This window comes from Dipodomys spectabilis, unplaced genomic scaffold (assembly GCF_019054845.1).
Source record: "Dipodomys spectabilis isolate Male_0828 unplaced genomic scaffold, ASM1905484v1 ptg000480l, whole genome shotgun sequence".
NCBI classification, from domain to species: Eukaryota; Metazoa; Chordata; class Mammalia; order Rodentia; family Heteromyidae; genus Dipodomys; species Dipodomys spectabilis.
The window spans coordinates 2,899,431-2,915,598 of NW_024871157.1; the positions used below are offsets into that span (position 1 = coordinate 2,899,431).

The 16,168-nt window shown below is 42.3% G+C and overlaps 1 protein-coding gene across 1 annotated transcript in view; it reads right to left on the reverse strand.

The window, feature by feature from the left end:
* The window catches only part of Naa25 (N-alpha-acetyltransferase 25, NatB auxiliary subunit), a 46,043-nt gene that overhangs the window by 17,623 nt on the left and 12,252 nt on the right, over window positions 1-16,168 (reverse strand). The window contains exons 4-12 of the mRNA XM_042669007.1: window positions 15,743-15,861; window positions 11,960-12,034; window positions 10,884-10,991; window positions 10,528-10,606; window positions 9,254-9,365; window positions 7,826-7,915; window positions 6,742-6,911; window positions 3,110-3,222; window positions 1,289-1,499 (exon numbers count right to left, since the gene is read on the reverse strand). Of these exons, the coding sequence (XP_042524941.1) occupies window positions 1,289-1,499; window positions 3,110-3,222; window positions 6,742-6,911; window positions 7,826-7,915; window positions 9,254-9,365; window positions 10,528-10,606; window positions 10,884-10,991; window positions 11,960-12,034; window positions 15,743-15,861 (1,077 nt within the window). The remainder of the gene's footprint in view (window positions 1-1,288; window positions 1,500-3,109; window positions 3,223-6,741; window positions 6,912-7,825; window positions 7,916-9,253; window positions 9,366-10,527; window positions 10,607-10,883; window positions 10,992-11,959; window positions 12,035-15,742; window positions 15,862-16,168) is intronic.

Genomic DNA, 16,168 nt, shown 5'->3' on the forward strand with positions numbered 1-16,168 from the left:
GAATGAAAAGATTAGATTATACTCAGCTAGACCAGAGAGAGCGCAAGAAAACACACAGTATTTAGCCTGGACCCAATGTGAAAGTTTCAAAAGGTTTTTAGGTAAAGAATCAAGGCCCATATATAAATAACTATATTAATATCATACACCTTACTTCATCTATTTTTTTTTCTACCAGTCCTGGGGCTTGAACTTCGGTCCTGGATTCTGCCCAAATGTCTCTGTACTCAAGGCTAGTGCTCTACCACTTAGGCCACAGCACCACTTTTGGCTTTTTCTGAATAGTTCTCTGGAGATAAGAGTCTCACAGGCCAGGTGCCAGTGGTTCATGCCTGTAATCCTAGCTACTCAGAGCCGGGCGCCGGTGGCTCACGTCTGTAATCCTAGCTACTCAGGAGGCTGAGATCTGAGAATCTCGGTTCAAAGCCAGCCCGGGCAGGAAAGTCCGTGAAACTCTTATCTCCAATAAACCACTAGAAAACCGGAAGTGGCGCGGTAGCTCAAGTGGTAGAGCACTTGCCTTGAGCTGAAGAGCTGAGGGACAGCACTCAGGCCCAGAGTTCAAGCCCCACAACCAAAAAAAGAAAAAAAAAGAAAAAAAAAAAAATCCTAGCTACTCAGGAAACTAAGATCCGAGAATTGCGGTTCAAAGCCAGCCCAGGCAGGAAAGACCATAAGATTCCAGAAAACCAGAAATGGTGCTGTGGCTCCAATGATAAAGTGCTAGCCTTGAGCTGAACAGCTGAGGGAGAGCACCCAGGCCCAGAGTTCAAGCCCCATGAACAACAAAAAAAATAAAAATTAAAAGTTATATATATATATATATGTATATATATATATATATAAAATGTCTTAAGTGGTAGAGTGTTAGCCTTGATAAAAAGAAGCTCAGGGACAGTGCTCAGGCCCTGAGTTCAAGCCCTGGGAAAAAGAAGTGTGTGTGTGCGTGTGTGTTTGTGTAATATTCCTTTTCTTAACTATAGAGAATATTAAAGCCTAGTGTGTGTGTGTGTGTGTGTGTGTGTGTGTGTGTAATATTCCTTAACTATAGAGAATATTAAAGCCTATATCCCCCCCCAATATGACAATCATCAACTATGCAATTCATATAAAGCTCCATATATAGCAGGAGCTACTACTCTTAAGCTCCCAGTGTGGGCAGAATCCCACCCAATAAAATGTGCACCTTAGCAAGCACAATGAGACATGTGGTGATGGCTGACCAAACAGCTGACTTGGAAGCATGAACAGGTCAGGCAAATACTGCACATCACACAAGGCTACTCACCAAATTCTAGTCCATGCTGGTACCTTAACATCAGTTCTCTGACCACACTCAGTTTCTGATTTTTATCCATAGTGTGGTATAAACCGAGTAACCTCGTCAGCTGCACCACACACAAATGCTGCTGCAGAGCTCGGATGTCAGCAGGCAGTGCAAGCTTATCATCCTCTGTGGGTGTCGACAAAGGAACAACTCCAAGTAACTGATTAATGAACTGCAGAATGAGAAAAAAAGGAATACAAATCTCAAACTGTAACTCCACAAATAGAAATGGTCTGGATAAAGCTATCAGAAACAAAAACAAAAACATAAATTCCAGATTTAATACACCATTTTCCATCTACTAACAGCTTATAAAGATGTCAGGAGTTGGGCTGGGAAGGTGGCTGAGTGGTAGAGTGCTTGCCTAGCATGCATGAAGCCCTGGGTTCCATTCCTCAGTACCACATACACAGAAAAAGCCAGAAGTGGTGCTGGCACTGTAGTTCAAGTGGTAGAAGGCTAGCCTTCAGCAAAAGCAGCTCAGGGACGGGACAGCACCCAGGCTAAGTTCAACCCAAGTCCCAAGGAAAAAAAAAAAAAGATGTCAGGGCAACACAAACGCTGTGACTCAGGTGAAACTAGCACATTCCTTCACTGCTGTCCAAAACTATGACTTGTACCCTTACTACAGGCCTACAGAAATAAAAAACATCATAAAAATGTTTCGCAAGTTGTGACATCTTGAGTATGTAACTAGAGTAATGAAAAGGTATCATAAGGAAGACTTAAAAAAAAAAAAAAAAGTAGCCAGGCATCAGTGGCTCATGCCTATAATTCTAGCTACTCAGGAGGCTGAGATTTAGGGATCGAGATTCAGAGCCAGCCCAGGCAGAACATCCATGAGACTCTAAATATACATGAGAAAAGCCAGATGTGGCGCTGTGGCTCAAGTGGTAGAACACTACTCTTGAGAAAAAAGCCCAGAGAGAAGGCCCAGGCTCTGAGTTCAAGCCCCAGGACTGGCGCACGCACACCATAAACTGCATTTGCAATAAATTCTTTTGTGGACAGTATTTGGGTTATGAACTCAGGGGCTTTGTGCTTGCTACCACATGAGCCACGCCTTCAGCCCTTTTGCTTGCATTGTTTCTTGAATAGGGTCTCATTTTTTTGCCCAGGTTGACTTAGACTAAATCTTCTCATTTATACTTCCCTCAGTGCAGAGAACATTCATGTACCAACACACTCAGTTTTTATTGGTTGAAGTGAGTTTCTAGAACTTTCTGACCAAAGCTGACTTCTAACCTCCATCCTCCTTATCTCAGCCTCCTGAGTAGGGAGGATTATTGGTATTGAGCCATATGCCCAGTGATTTACAAATAAATTTGCTGGGGGTACAGGTCCTGAGCTCAGGTACTGCCTGCTTTGCTTGCACTTGAGCCTCATCTCCAACTAACACAAAAATCTCCAGTTATCCCAGAATGAAATGATATAATGGGGCTAAGTCTCAAGTGACAGAGCCTAGTAAGCAAAAGTCCTGATATGGGGGTGTGTGGCTCCAGTGGCAGAAAGCCTGCCTTGCAAGCACAAAACCCTGAGTTTGATCCCTAATATCACCAGAAAGAGTAATTTTTTAAAAAGACTCCAATCACCTTCCAGGTGTTCATTCCCACTATAATTTGCCTTGAAGAGAAACTGTGCCTTTGATGTGATAGCACTCAAAGTACTTAGCTGACCAGCAAACTCACCATGTACCTCATGTTTGCTGTTCCCACACATTAAGGAAAGGAACCCCAAATGCTTAACCTAGTTTTCATCAACAAAATTCTGAAAGGTACTTACTTTTGTACACTGTGTAGCTGGCAATAGGTCAACAAACACTTTAAGGTCTGTAAAACAACACGGTTTATCTCCAAACATTTTAAAATACTGGAACATCAATTCTTCCGGGTCTCCTAAAAGGGAGAAAAGAAGTCAATAAATTATCCATAAACTTTAGCAATTTCTAAATCAAATGAGTTTAATTTTATAGCATTCATTTTGCTGAGTGTTGGTGGTTCATGCCTATAAGTACGGTTTGAAGCCAGCAAAGACAGGAAAGTCCTTGAGACTCTTTAACTCCAATTACCAAAAAAACTTTGAGCTATGCTTCAAAGTGGTAGAACATGTTGATGGCTCATGTCTATATCCTAGCTACTCAGGAGGCTGATATCTGAGGATCACGCTTCAAAGCCAACCCAGGCAGAAAAGTCTATGAGACTCTTATCTACAATGAACTACCAGAAAACTCGAAGTAGTGCTGTGGCTCAAAGTGGTAAAGTGCTAGCCTTGAGCAAAAAGAGCTCAGGGACAGTTCCCAGGCCCTGAATCAAGTCGCATGACTAAAAAAAAAAAAACACCTCAGGGAAGCCAGGCTCCTGTGTCTCATGCCTATAATCCTAGCTACTCAGGAGGTGATTCGAGGATCAGATTTCTCATCCAGTGGAAGCAGGAAAAGTCCATAAGACTTTTAGCTCCAATTAACCACCAAAAAGTCAGCATAGAGCTATGGCTCAAATGGTACAGCATAGCCTTAAAGGAAAAACAAAAAAAAAAGCTCGGGACAATGTCCAGGTTCTGAATTCAAGCTCCATGATCAGTACCAAAAACAGTAATAATAAAAATATTAACCAGGCCAGGCACTGGTGGCTCATGCCTGTAATCTTAAGCTACTCAGGAGGCTGAGAGCTGAGGACCGCGGTTCAAAGCCAGCCTGGGCAGCAAAGTGTCTGTAAGACTCTTAATCTCCCATTAACTACCAGAAAACCAGAAGTGGCACTGTGTCTCAAGTGGTAGAATGCGAGCCTTGAGCTGAAGAGCTCAGGGACAGTGCTCAAACCCAGAGTTTAAGCCCCATGACTGACAAAATCATCATCATCATCATCATCAATGTAAAAAAGGGGCTAGCAGGCTCCAAATGGAAGAGCATCTACCCAACAAGCATGAAGTCCTGAGTTCAAACACCAGCACTTCCAAGGAAAAGAAGACATGACATCATAGCTATTCAACAAATGTAATACCCATACCAGCACGTTTGTAAGATATAAGCTGGTGAGTGGAAGGGGGAGCTAGGAAATAAAACAGGTATCAAGACAGATCCACAGACATTCATGTTCAGTTTGCAAAGAAAGTAAGCCTCCAGTTCTGTAGCTAGTATATCCAGTGAGGTCTAATAATGTAGCCCAAAAGAGGAAGCCAACACAGAACTAACTGGCTATGAATAAGCTACAAAGGGAATGACAGAGAAAGAACACTGAATTTTAGGATGAATAGCCAAGAACACTAATTAGATAATAAAATGTGTGGAGACCACAGGACAGATGACACACACTGCAGGCGCATTATCACAGGACAAGTGGCCACCAGAACACATGTGGACCAGCCCTAAAAAGGACCAAACGTTCAGTGATAATGAAGTTTTTTTTTTCCTTTTTTTGTCGGTCATGGGGCTTGAACTCTGGGCCTGGGCGATGTCCCTCAGCTCTTCAGCTCAAGCCAAGTACTCTTGAGCTACAGCGCCACTTCCGGATTTCTGGTGGTTTATTGGAGATAGGAGTCTCACGGTCTCTCCTGCCCTGACTGGCTTTGAACCGCGATCCTCAGATCTCAGCCTCCTGAGTAGCTAGGATTACAGGCGTGAGCCACCAGCACCCGGCTTTTGATAATGAAGTTTTTTAAAAGTTTCTTTGGGGCTCTCTTTTTCAAAGGAATACTGAAAAAAATGACTATTTATTACCTAAGTTTAGTGAATGCCAGAATTTAATTGAAACTATGAGACAGTTACCTTAGGGAAGGCATTCACAACATTGAAAAGTAGCAACAATTCCTTCACTTCTGATTTGTGATGATTATAAAGAACCACTGTACCAGAACATCTAAGGTTCCATCAAATTTCCTAAGGGTCTCCATTAATACTCTACCATTCTTTTGTCCCTGTGCTATTATCTTCACAAATTTATACTTTCTGGTCAGCTGCTAACCGCGCTAATTCTACCCAATATCGCTTTACTTTTCCTTCATGTGCTAGAAGTAAACCCAGAATCTGCCGAAGTAGCAGGCAAATGCTCTATCACTGAGCTCTATCCTCAGACCTCCAATATTCTTTTGTCAAGAGTTAATAGTTTTGGTGAAAATAGCTTTTCCAAAGCTTTCATCCATTTCATAAAACCGGCAAGTTCTCCTGGAAGCTGATTTGACTTTCTTATTGGGTTAGCAAAAGCACTGATAAAAACAAGCTGTATTGGGGCTGGGAAGGTGGCTCAGTGGTAGAGCGCTTGCCTTGCATGCCTGAGGCCCTGGGTTCGATTCCTCAGCACCACATAAGCAAAACGAAAAAGCCGGAAGTGGCACTGTGGCTCAAGTGGTAGAGCGCTAGCCTTGAGCTGAAGAGCTGAGGGACAGCGCCCAGGCCCAGAGTTCAGGCCCCACGATCGGACCCCCCCCCCCCCAAAAAAAAAAAAAAACAAGCTGTATTAAGGATTATCTTTGTAAGTGATTCTTCAGGCCGATATTGTGATACACACTTAGAATTCCAGCTACTCAATAGACAAGAGACTGGGAAGACCAGAGTTGGAAGCCAGACTGCAAAAAGTTTACAAACGCCATCTCAACTAAAAAGCTGAATGTGGTGCTACATGCCTATGAATACAGCTACACAGGCTGTAGATGGGAGTATTATATTGTCCAAGGCTAGCACTTACAAAATTGCCATACCCTATCTAAAACATAACCTAAAGCAAAGAGGGCTGGAATGCTTGCATAGAAAATAGGTTTTTTAAGCCAGATGCTGGTGGCTCACGCCCATAATCCTAGCTCCTAAGGAGGCTGAGATCTAAGGATTATGGTTGAAAGCCAGCCTAGGCAGAAAAGTCCCCAGGAGACTCTTACCTCCCATAAACTATCAAAAAAGGCTGGAAGTCTCACTGTGGCTCAAGTGGTAGAGCACTAGCTTTGAGCATGAAGAGGCTCAGGGTCAGCGCCCAGGCCTTGAGTTCGAGCCCCAGGACCAGCAAAAGAAAAAAGAAAACAGGCTTTAAGTGTAAACCCCAGTACCACCAAAAAATAAAATAAAAAATAACAGTACATCGGGGCTGGGAAGGTTGCTCAGTGGTAGAGCACTTGCCTTGCATGCCTGAGGCCCTGGGTTCGATTCCTCAGCACCACATAAGCAAAAAGAAAAAAGCCGGAGGTGGCGCTGTGGCTCAAGTGGTAGAGCACTAGCCTTAAGCTGAAGAGCTGAGGGACAGCGCTCAGGCCCAGAGTTCAGGCCCCACAACCGGACCCAAAAAGAAAAAAAAAAACAGTATATGATCCATTTTCCAGTGAACACTTTCAGATGACTTCAGATTGCTACACTTCATCATCACTGGAATCAGAGGCACTGAGGACATCCCTATGCCTGCTCCAGGGTCCACAAACACTGTACCACTTCTTACCCAGCTTGTACTCATCATTACACCCTTGACTTCGTAAACGCCTAATCAGCTCCAGTTTAGCCAGATGTGGTCCTCGGAGATGGCGAGAGCCTCTGGACTCCTCTGTTATCCGGTCTTCTATAAACTTCACAGCCTCTTCTGCTGAATAATGTACTTCTCCTTCTAAAGAGCTGGGTACAAACACATTAAAAAAGGTATTTTTATTACCTCTACCATCCTTCCAAAAGGTTAAAGCCAAGTGGAATTCATTGTTTTCTATGTGGGTAAGAGGGCAAGATGGGTTCATATTTGGTATCTTTTATTTTGTCCAATGATAGGGATTAAACCCAAATGTCAACAACACTGCCTCAGAGTTACTCAGGGCTTGACCACTGTCCCTGAGCTTCTTTTGCTCAAGGGTAGCGCTCTACCACTTGAGCCACAGAACTACTTCCAGCTTTTTCTGTGTATGTGGCACTAAGGAATCAAACCCAGATTTTCATGCATGCTAGGAAAGCACTCTACTACTAAGCCACATTCCCAGCCCTCAAAGCTATCAAATCCACAACTGCTATTTTAGATCTCCTCTACCGTAATTCCTATCTTAAACATTATTCCTGCATTCATTATTTTTAAAATATCCCATTTCTGGGCTGGGTAGGTGGCTCAGTTGGTAGAGCGCTTGCCTTGCATGCCTGAGGCCCTGGGTTCGATTCCTCAGCACCACACAAGCAAAAAAGAAAAAACTGGAAGTGGTGCTGTGGCTCAAGTGGTAGAGCGCTAGCTTGAGCTGAAGAGCTGAGGGACAGCGCCCAGGCCCAGAGTTCAGGCCCCGTGACTGGACCCCCCCCCAAAAAAAAATCCCATTTCTGTTTATTATAGTATTAACTATAATAAGAAAGAAAAAAAAAAGAAATCCAAAAAAAACTAAGTATCATCAATAGAGAAGTTAAATAAATCATCTCTAAGACAGAGGGGGAAAAAATGAGAGAAAAAAATCTTACTTTGAAGGATTTTACAATTCAGACAGAATTCAATTAGCTTCTGCTAAAAAAAAAAAAAACCTATTTGAAAGTGCTGTTGTAATTCAGGAAAGATGACTTACTGTTCACCTTCAGCGGGAGGGGTCCAGGCCTCTTCAATCAGTCGGAAGACAGAATCGAAATAAGTCAGATAGAACTGCCAGTCATCTGAGCTAAAATCAGATTGAATGATGCACACAGGATTAAATACAAGTTGTGATAAATCTGTCTTATGCACCATGTAGCATTACTTTTGTTCTAAGTTACGTTTCTTTGTAAGTAAGGAATGGTTCACCCATTCCTATAGAAACTTTGCAACTCTTAAGAGAATATCACTCCAGAAGCATTATCATCAAAGTGAAAGACTTAAAAACAAAAAACAAAACAAACAAAGCTATGTGTCCCTTCAAAAAAATAACCATGCTGGGCACCACGCCTGTAATCCTAGCTACTCAGGAGGCTGAGAGCTGAGGATCTCGGTTCAAAGCCAGCTCAGGCAGGAAAGACCGTGAAACTTTTTCTTTTTTTTTGGGGTCTGGTCATGGGGCCTAAACTGGGCCTGGGTGCTGTCCCTCAGCTCTTCAGCTCAAGGCTAGCACTCTACCACTTGAGCCACAGCGTCACTTTCGGCTTTTTAATTTTTGCTTATGTGGTGCTAAGGAATCGAACCCAGGGCCTCATGCATGCAAGGCAAGCACTCTACCACTGAGCCACCTTCCCAGCCCCAAGGCCGTGAAATTCTTATCCCCAATAAACCACCAGAAAACTGGAAGTGGTCCTATGGCTCAAGTGGTAAAGTGCTAGCCTTGAGCTGAAGAGCTGAGGGAGCGCCCAGGCTATCAAAGAAAAGTAACTTTATTGTTTGGTTAGTTGGCTGGTTTTTGCACTTACTAGGGAGGTATAATACTACTTGAGACATGGAGCCAGCACAGTTTTCTCCAATTGTTTTTTAGGGTAAGTTTTGTACTTTTACCCAGGCTGGCCTCATACCTCTATCTTCCTATTTGTTTCTTGTTAGCTAAGCCTATGCCATCTCAACTCAGCTTTTATTAGTTGAGATAGAGTGTTACAAACCTTTTGCCTGCGCTGGGCTTGAACTGCAAGCCTCTCAATCTTTATCTCTTAAACAGCTAGGGTTACAGGCATAAGCCACCTTGCCCAACCTAGAAAATTTACTTAACAGATGACTGTCCAAATGAGCTCTTCCTATATAGGAGGTGGTGTCCTAAGAAGGAAGACTCTTTTGGGCCAATATTGGTTGTAATACATTTATGATATTCAGCATTCATTCTCCAGGTCTAGCCACCATGGTGACATTAAGTACCATTGTACCTCCTTAGCAAAAGGTGAAGGCTCTTTGAAAACTTGCTTTTTAAAAATACCAACAATACAACTACTGAGAGAATTTTCTCTCTACCTAGAAATCTCAAAATACACAGGCACAAAAATTGTCAATAATGAGGCCAGGAAACCTGCTGATGATCTCAGCACAAAATCCAGGATCTACTCACTTTTTCAGTAAGAGGCGCCGGGAAAGAGCGTTGCACTCTGGCCACCTGCTCAGCTTCTTGTACATAGCCATGCATTTGTTCTCTCGACTCTGAATCTCACTTGTCAACTTCTCTATAACACAAAGTTACGAAAGTTGGTGAGTTGGTGCCTTTCCACCCCAAACCAGAAAAAAGTCCAATCATAGATGGGAAAAGGTTTCATTTTCCTTATTTAGTCCTTAAAAAATGGGATTGCTCTTAAACCCAAGCTTATAATAAAGATTTCACTTAAGAGAACAAAGGAGGGGCTCTGGGTTCAATTCCTCAGCACCATATAAACAGAAAAAGCTGGAAGTGGCACTGTGGCTCAAGTGGTAGAGTGCTCACCTTCAGCTGAAGAGCTGAGGGACAGGGGTCAGGCCCAGAGTTCAAGCCCCATGACCAACCCCCTCCCCCCCCAACAAAAAGAGAAAACAAAGGATATTTCTAATGTTAAATTTTTATAATTGCTTTGTCAGTTAAAAACAAGGGTGCACTGGGCTGGGAATGTGGCTTGGTGGTAGAGTGCTTGCCTAGCATACATGAAGCCCTGGTTCAATTTCTGGGAAAAGCCAGAAGTGGCGCTGTGGCTCAAGTGGTAGAGTGCTAGCCTTGAGCAAAAGAAACTCAGGGACAGTGAGTGCCCAAGCCCTGAGTTCAAACCCCAAGACTGGCCAAAAAGAAAAAAAAAAGAGGTATACAATGGAGATTGCGTATGTGGAAGACTCATAAAACTACTCCAACAAATTTAGCCCAGGCAAACAGTTGGTTTTTTTTGTTATTTGGGGGGGGGGGGGGGGGGGGTCGTGGGACTTGAACTCAGGGTCTGGGTACCATCCCTGAGCTCCTTTGCTCAAGTCTAGTGCTCTACCACTTTGAGCCACAGTGCCACTTCCAGTTTTCTGGTGGTTCACTGGAAAGCCTCAGAGACTTTCCTGTGCAGGCTGGTTGTGAACCACGATCTTGAAATCTCAGCCTTCTGAGTAACTAGGATTACAGATATGAGCCACCAGTGCCTGGCACAGTTCTTTTGTGTATGTGTTTGTGTGCATGCATGTGACTGTATGCACTGAAGTGGTACCAGAAAAATTAATTAACAACATATAGAAAAAAATCTGTAAGAATATTACAAAGTTATCAATCACAAGTGAATCTATAACATTTTAACATGTTTATTTTTTATGAGAAAAAATTTAGCACAATAAATAATTTTTATGCTTAAACAGAAAAAAATTCAGGAAAACTTTTAAAATTACCTCCTAATTTCCCCCTAATGACATCCAAGGCTTGCTGGTACTTCCCCAAGCGTTCCAGGATCATATAGTAAAGTTCCACCTTACAGAAGACATAAATGAGGACAGCCATTGCAGTTTTTCAATAATAAAATCATCACGTGTATGTTTTTGTTGGTTTTTTTTTTAACACTTATTTAATAGAACACTATCCTCCAGTGAGATGAAACTTCCCACCCACACATCTCATCCTAGGGTACTTGCTAAAGACCAGAAAGCTTCAATTATAGGCAGGGCAGAGATGGAGAGGCTAGGTGAAACTAGACTAGAGTTAACAGTACTTTAGCACAATATTGTGAGACTACTAAAATCACACTCACCTCAGCCTCAGCTTCGATCTTGTCCTCTTTCACCATTTTTTCTACCATTCTCTCAGCAAGGGGCAGAAACATGGTTTTAGACAGGTTTTCATCCTGTGCTGATATAGACTAGAAGGGGAAAAATAAATGGTTCATTCTAACTTTTCCCCTGCTTGCACTATTCCTATTAACACGCAACTCTGGCATATAACTGCTGATCCAACGTGTCACATAGCTGATCTACTCTGAACCTGCCAACTGGCCATCTAAGAGATTATATGCTTTACAAGAGATTCCTTCACCACAGCTTCACCAACCAGTGCATTTTGAGATGCTAGACTTCCACCATGACATATCCCTGCCTTTCTTTAGAAATGTGAGGCCCTGTATAAGCTTGTCATACGTCAACAGTGTCCTCAGCTGTGAGGAAGGAGAAATGCCGATTCTTCTCATTTATATAGTTACTGGCTACAATTACCTTAAATACTGTCTGACCCCAGAATGCCTATTCTTAATCACTACATTTTAACTATTCTTCCGCATCTTCTCCTACAAAGAATCTCACTTTGCTGCTTACAGGAAGCATTTCCATTCCACAAAAGAGCAAGCCAAGGCTCAGAAAGGAAAACACTAAATGAAGGCTGACCCATTCAATGACTGCTCACTCACCTCTAACACTGCCTCTGTCATCTCCAGACTGAGCTTCATGACTGACCAAATAACCCAGCAATGGATCAAACACTCAGGGGAAATTGAGTCTCTGTTATGTACAAATAAACTGATATACCAACTAAGGCCTAAGGCCCGGTATCCCAGAACTCAGGAGGCAGAAGCAGCAGGATCTCCAGTTTTAGCCTAACCTGGGCTACTTAAGAGTTCAAAGCCAGCCTGGGCTGTGTAGAAGAAAGGAGGGAAGAAGCGAAAGAAGTGGAAGGAAGGAGGAGGAAGAGGAGAAAAAAGATACCAAATATCCCTACCTAGGAAAATCACCTGACAATAAGTCTTATATTTAACACTCACTGCAGTATGTTCAGAAACACTTTAAGAAAATAAATTTTTAAAGACATACTTTGATGCATTCCAAATGCCATACTCACTTGCATAATTAAGCTCATCACAGACCAAAAGTAGTAAGGGTTTTTGGGGACAATCTTATATAGAGCCATGCCAGCCTGAAAGAGAGCCATTAAATTAGAATAACTAATTTAGAAAATATCACATAGAGATCAATTAATAACTAGGTATGAAGGAAACAATAAATAAAAATAATCTAGGTACGTAGAAGAAGTTTCCTAAAAGACCAGCATCACATTTACATATCCCAGATGAGAGCCAAGTTACTTAATGATGACAGCAGTCATCAGAAGGGGGTTCTACATCTTGAGTGCTATTTTCACCTTTCCAACTATCTTATTCTAAGAGAAAAGTCCAAATATTCACAGCCTACAACATGATCTAATACAGTTCTACAGGCTACCATGCAAACACACAAGTCTTACAAATATTTATCAGTAAGCAATCATTCCTGAAAATGCCACAATAACCATTTATAGTAAAACAAAGAAAAGCAGATAGTAATAAGGCAGCGTGGCACATGCCTGTAATCTGGGCACTAATGAATCAAAGGATGGAATATCAAGAGTTTAAAGGCCAGGCTGGACTATATAGTACCAAACAAGCAAACAACAGAAAAAGAAAACAAAAAACCTCAAACGGAATATTTAAACATCAAAATCAAGAGTACAAGGACATAAATCAAAAAATAATTCTTAAATTAGGAAAACAGTTAGGTTCTTTCAAGATAGCAATCAAAATTAAGCCTTTCATTGTGAAATGTACAATATGCAGCATTACTTCAAAGCAGGGACATGACAAAATGAAATAATATACTTATTCAAGCATATCTGAGAACCTATTCATAATGAGCTAACTGGAAGCTAGAAGTCTGTTTACTAATCATCATAGTCACTGTTTTATGTCTTTTACTCTTCTGCCAACTGTCAATCCACTTCCAAAGTTACATGAGCCCCAATAAAGCATAAAGGGCTGTCTATTCCTGCCAATGATTTAATGATTGTAGCCTTGTCCCAAAAGCTCTAAAAGTTAAGAAAAGAACTCTTGATATCCTAGGTTTCATCCCCTGTAAGGCCAAAGGGTGTAGGGGGGAGGGGGAGGGGAGCAGCAGGCAGAGAAGGAGAGAGAGAGAAGAAAGAGAAGCTAGGAAGATATGATAAATACACAACTGCAATTTAATTTACAATAAAAATGCATACTAAAATATCATGGCAGTGCTGGGAATGTGGCTCGGTGGTAGAGTACTTGCTTAGCATGCATGAAGCCCTGAGCTCAATTCCTCAATACCACAAAAAGAGATAAAGCTGGAAGTGGTGCTGTGGCTCAAGTGGTAGAGTGCTAGCCTTGAACAAAAGCAGCCCAGGAACAGTGCCTAGGCCCAGAGTTCAAGCCCCAGGACTGGCAAAAACAAAAACAAAAACACCATGGTATGGTAGGCTTTTCCAAGAAAAATTTAGTTAAGTTTATTTCCTTTCTACTTTCTTTAAGGGAAACTGGGAGGAGACTGGTATGTGTAAAGCCTCTGGGAAGCAGCACTGGTTCAGCAGTCAGACAGGTGCTGCCAGGCAAAGACCTGAGGTGAGGCTGTGGATGCAAGAACAAGTATTTGGCTGGGGATAAGTAACTACATCAGTTCTAAGATGGGAAAAATATCAAAGTAAGTAAAAAAAAAAAAACCTAGGTGAAGTTCAGAGGTAGCTTAGCAAACACGGGGCCTGTGTCCAATTCCCAGAACCCCTAAAAAAAAATAATAAAAAAACAAAGGGTTGAGATGTAGCTCAGTAATAGAATACCTGCTCAGCATGTATGTGCAAGGACCTAATTATAATCTCTAGCACAATTTTTAAAAAGTGGGGGAGATCTTTGGAGGCATGGCTCAGGTGGTAGAGCCCACCTAGCAAGAACCTAGCAAGCACCTTGCAAACACCTAGCAAGCACCTTGCAAGCACCTAGCAAGCATAAGATGGAGTTCAAAATCCATGTGCCAGTGGTCCACACCTATAATCCTAGCTACTCAGGAGACTAAGATCTGAGGAACAAGGTTGAGGCCAGCCCAGGCAAGAAAGTCCGTGAGTCTAATCTCCAATCAACTTGTGGGGGGGGAAAGCCAGAAGTGGAGCTGTAGGCTCAAGTGGTAGAGTAGAAAAGCTCAGAGACAACACCCAGACCCTCAGTTCAAGCCCCAGGACTGGCACAGAATAAAGGAAGGAAGGAAGGGAGGGAGGGAGGGAGGCAGGGAGGGAGGCAGGGAGGGAAGAAGGAAGGAAGGAAGGAAGGAAGGAAGGAAGGAAGGAAGGAAGGAAGGAAGGAAGGAAGGAAGGAAAAGGGGTTGCAAGGCAGACTGTGGGTACCTTTGTTGAGAAGTCTTCCAAAAGGACTCTATAGAAAGCAGGGAAATGATACATATAAATCAACTTTTCAGAGAATTCTATGTTAACACTACTGTGCAGACAGAAAACAGGAAGAAAGGAGGCATTAAACAAGGATGAGGTAGATCAAAAAGAGAAGAGATCTGAAAGCAATATGGAGTATATTCCAAAGGATTGGACAGACAGCCTAGGATGGCCTGAAGTCCCTGTAGCTGAGACTGGGGTACACACACTGGAGGAATGGGATGAAAACTGTTAGAAACAGTCTGACATCGTAACTGTTAATGAGCTTTTTGTGTGGGTGTTTCATTCCTCTCCAATGTCAGCTTTACCAATACACTAGTTCAGACAGGTCCATGTCCAGATGAAGCTCCCTCAAATATACACACAAAACACTAACTGGCAAGAAGCTGCCTCAGGAAAATATTAAAAACAAAAAGTCACTCAAACAATGAAGACTTTTTTTCCCCTTCTAAAAAAATCTCACCATGGCCTGGCCCTAGCAGTTCAAGCCTGTAATCCTAGTTACTCAGGAGGTGAGATCTAAGGATAGAGGCAAAAAGCCAGCCTGGGCAGAATCGTCTATGAGATTCTTATCTCAAGTAAACAAGCCAAAAGCCAGAAGTGGAGCTGTGGCTCAAGCAGAAGAGTATCAGTCTTGAGCAGAGAAAACCAAGAGTGCAAAGCACTGAATTCAAGCTCCAGTGCTGGTACAAATTTAAAAATAACCACAACAATAATGAACAAAAATAAAAAACCCAGCAGATTAGAGTTGTCCAGAGAGCATGGCTCAGCAGCATTGCGTTAGTTAAACATGAGGCCTAAGTTCAAACCCAAGTGCCACCTAAAATTTAAAAAACAAAAACAGGGCTGGGAAGGTGGCTCAGTGGTAGAGCGCTTGCCTTGCATGCCTGAAGCCCTGCGTTCGATTCCTCAGCACCACATAAGCAAAAATAAAAAAGCCGGAAGTGGCACTGTGGCTCAAGTGGTAGAGTGCTAGCCTTGAGCTGAAGAGCTGAGGGACAGCGCCCAGGCCCAGAGTTCAGGCCCCACGACCGGAAAAAAAAAATAAAATAAAAAACAAAAACAAAATCCAGAAGGCTACAAACACTTAAATTTACAAACTAGATGAAACTTTAAAATTATTCTTCCGATAGTCTATTCATTTCAGATTGCTATCTGATGCTATTCATTTCAGATTGCTATCTAACGCAGTGGGACAGTTACCGAAACCAAACAAAACATACCATTTTAAGCCACACAAGAACAATCAACTCTTTCTCAAATAAGACACCTTTAATAAATGTGGCTGATCACTGCAAACCAATATATAATTTTAATTTTCTACACACACACACACACACACAACACAGCAATTAAACCACATTACCACTTAACAGTAACCCCACAGCCCGATAGATATGGGGCTCAAGTTACCTGTTGCATTTTCTTGTATTCCCCTACTCTGGCATAGGCCATGAAGAGGTGCGAGTGGTATTCCTCACTATTGGGAACTTTCTTCACAGCTGCCTCATAAAGTTTTGTAACTAACTCCGCTAAGACAAAGAGAAATAAAAATTTCAGCATGCTTCAATAATCAAAGCAAATCCTAACAGCATTTAATGTTCTCCCTATTTGGTACAAATGGAGGTGTGCTACCAGTGAGGAGGAGGAACGCATTCGCTTTGCCTTTACATCATCTGATATTCACTTTGTTTTTTTGATGTGTATGTGTACAGGTCCTGGGGCTTGAACTCAAGGCCTGGGTACTCTCCTTGAGCTTTTTCTTACTCAAGATTAGCCCACTAGAGCCACAGCTCCACTTCTAGCTTTTTGGATAGCTAATTGGAGATAAGAGTCTCA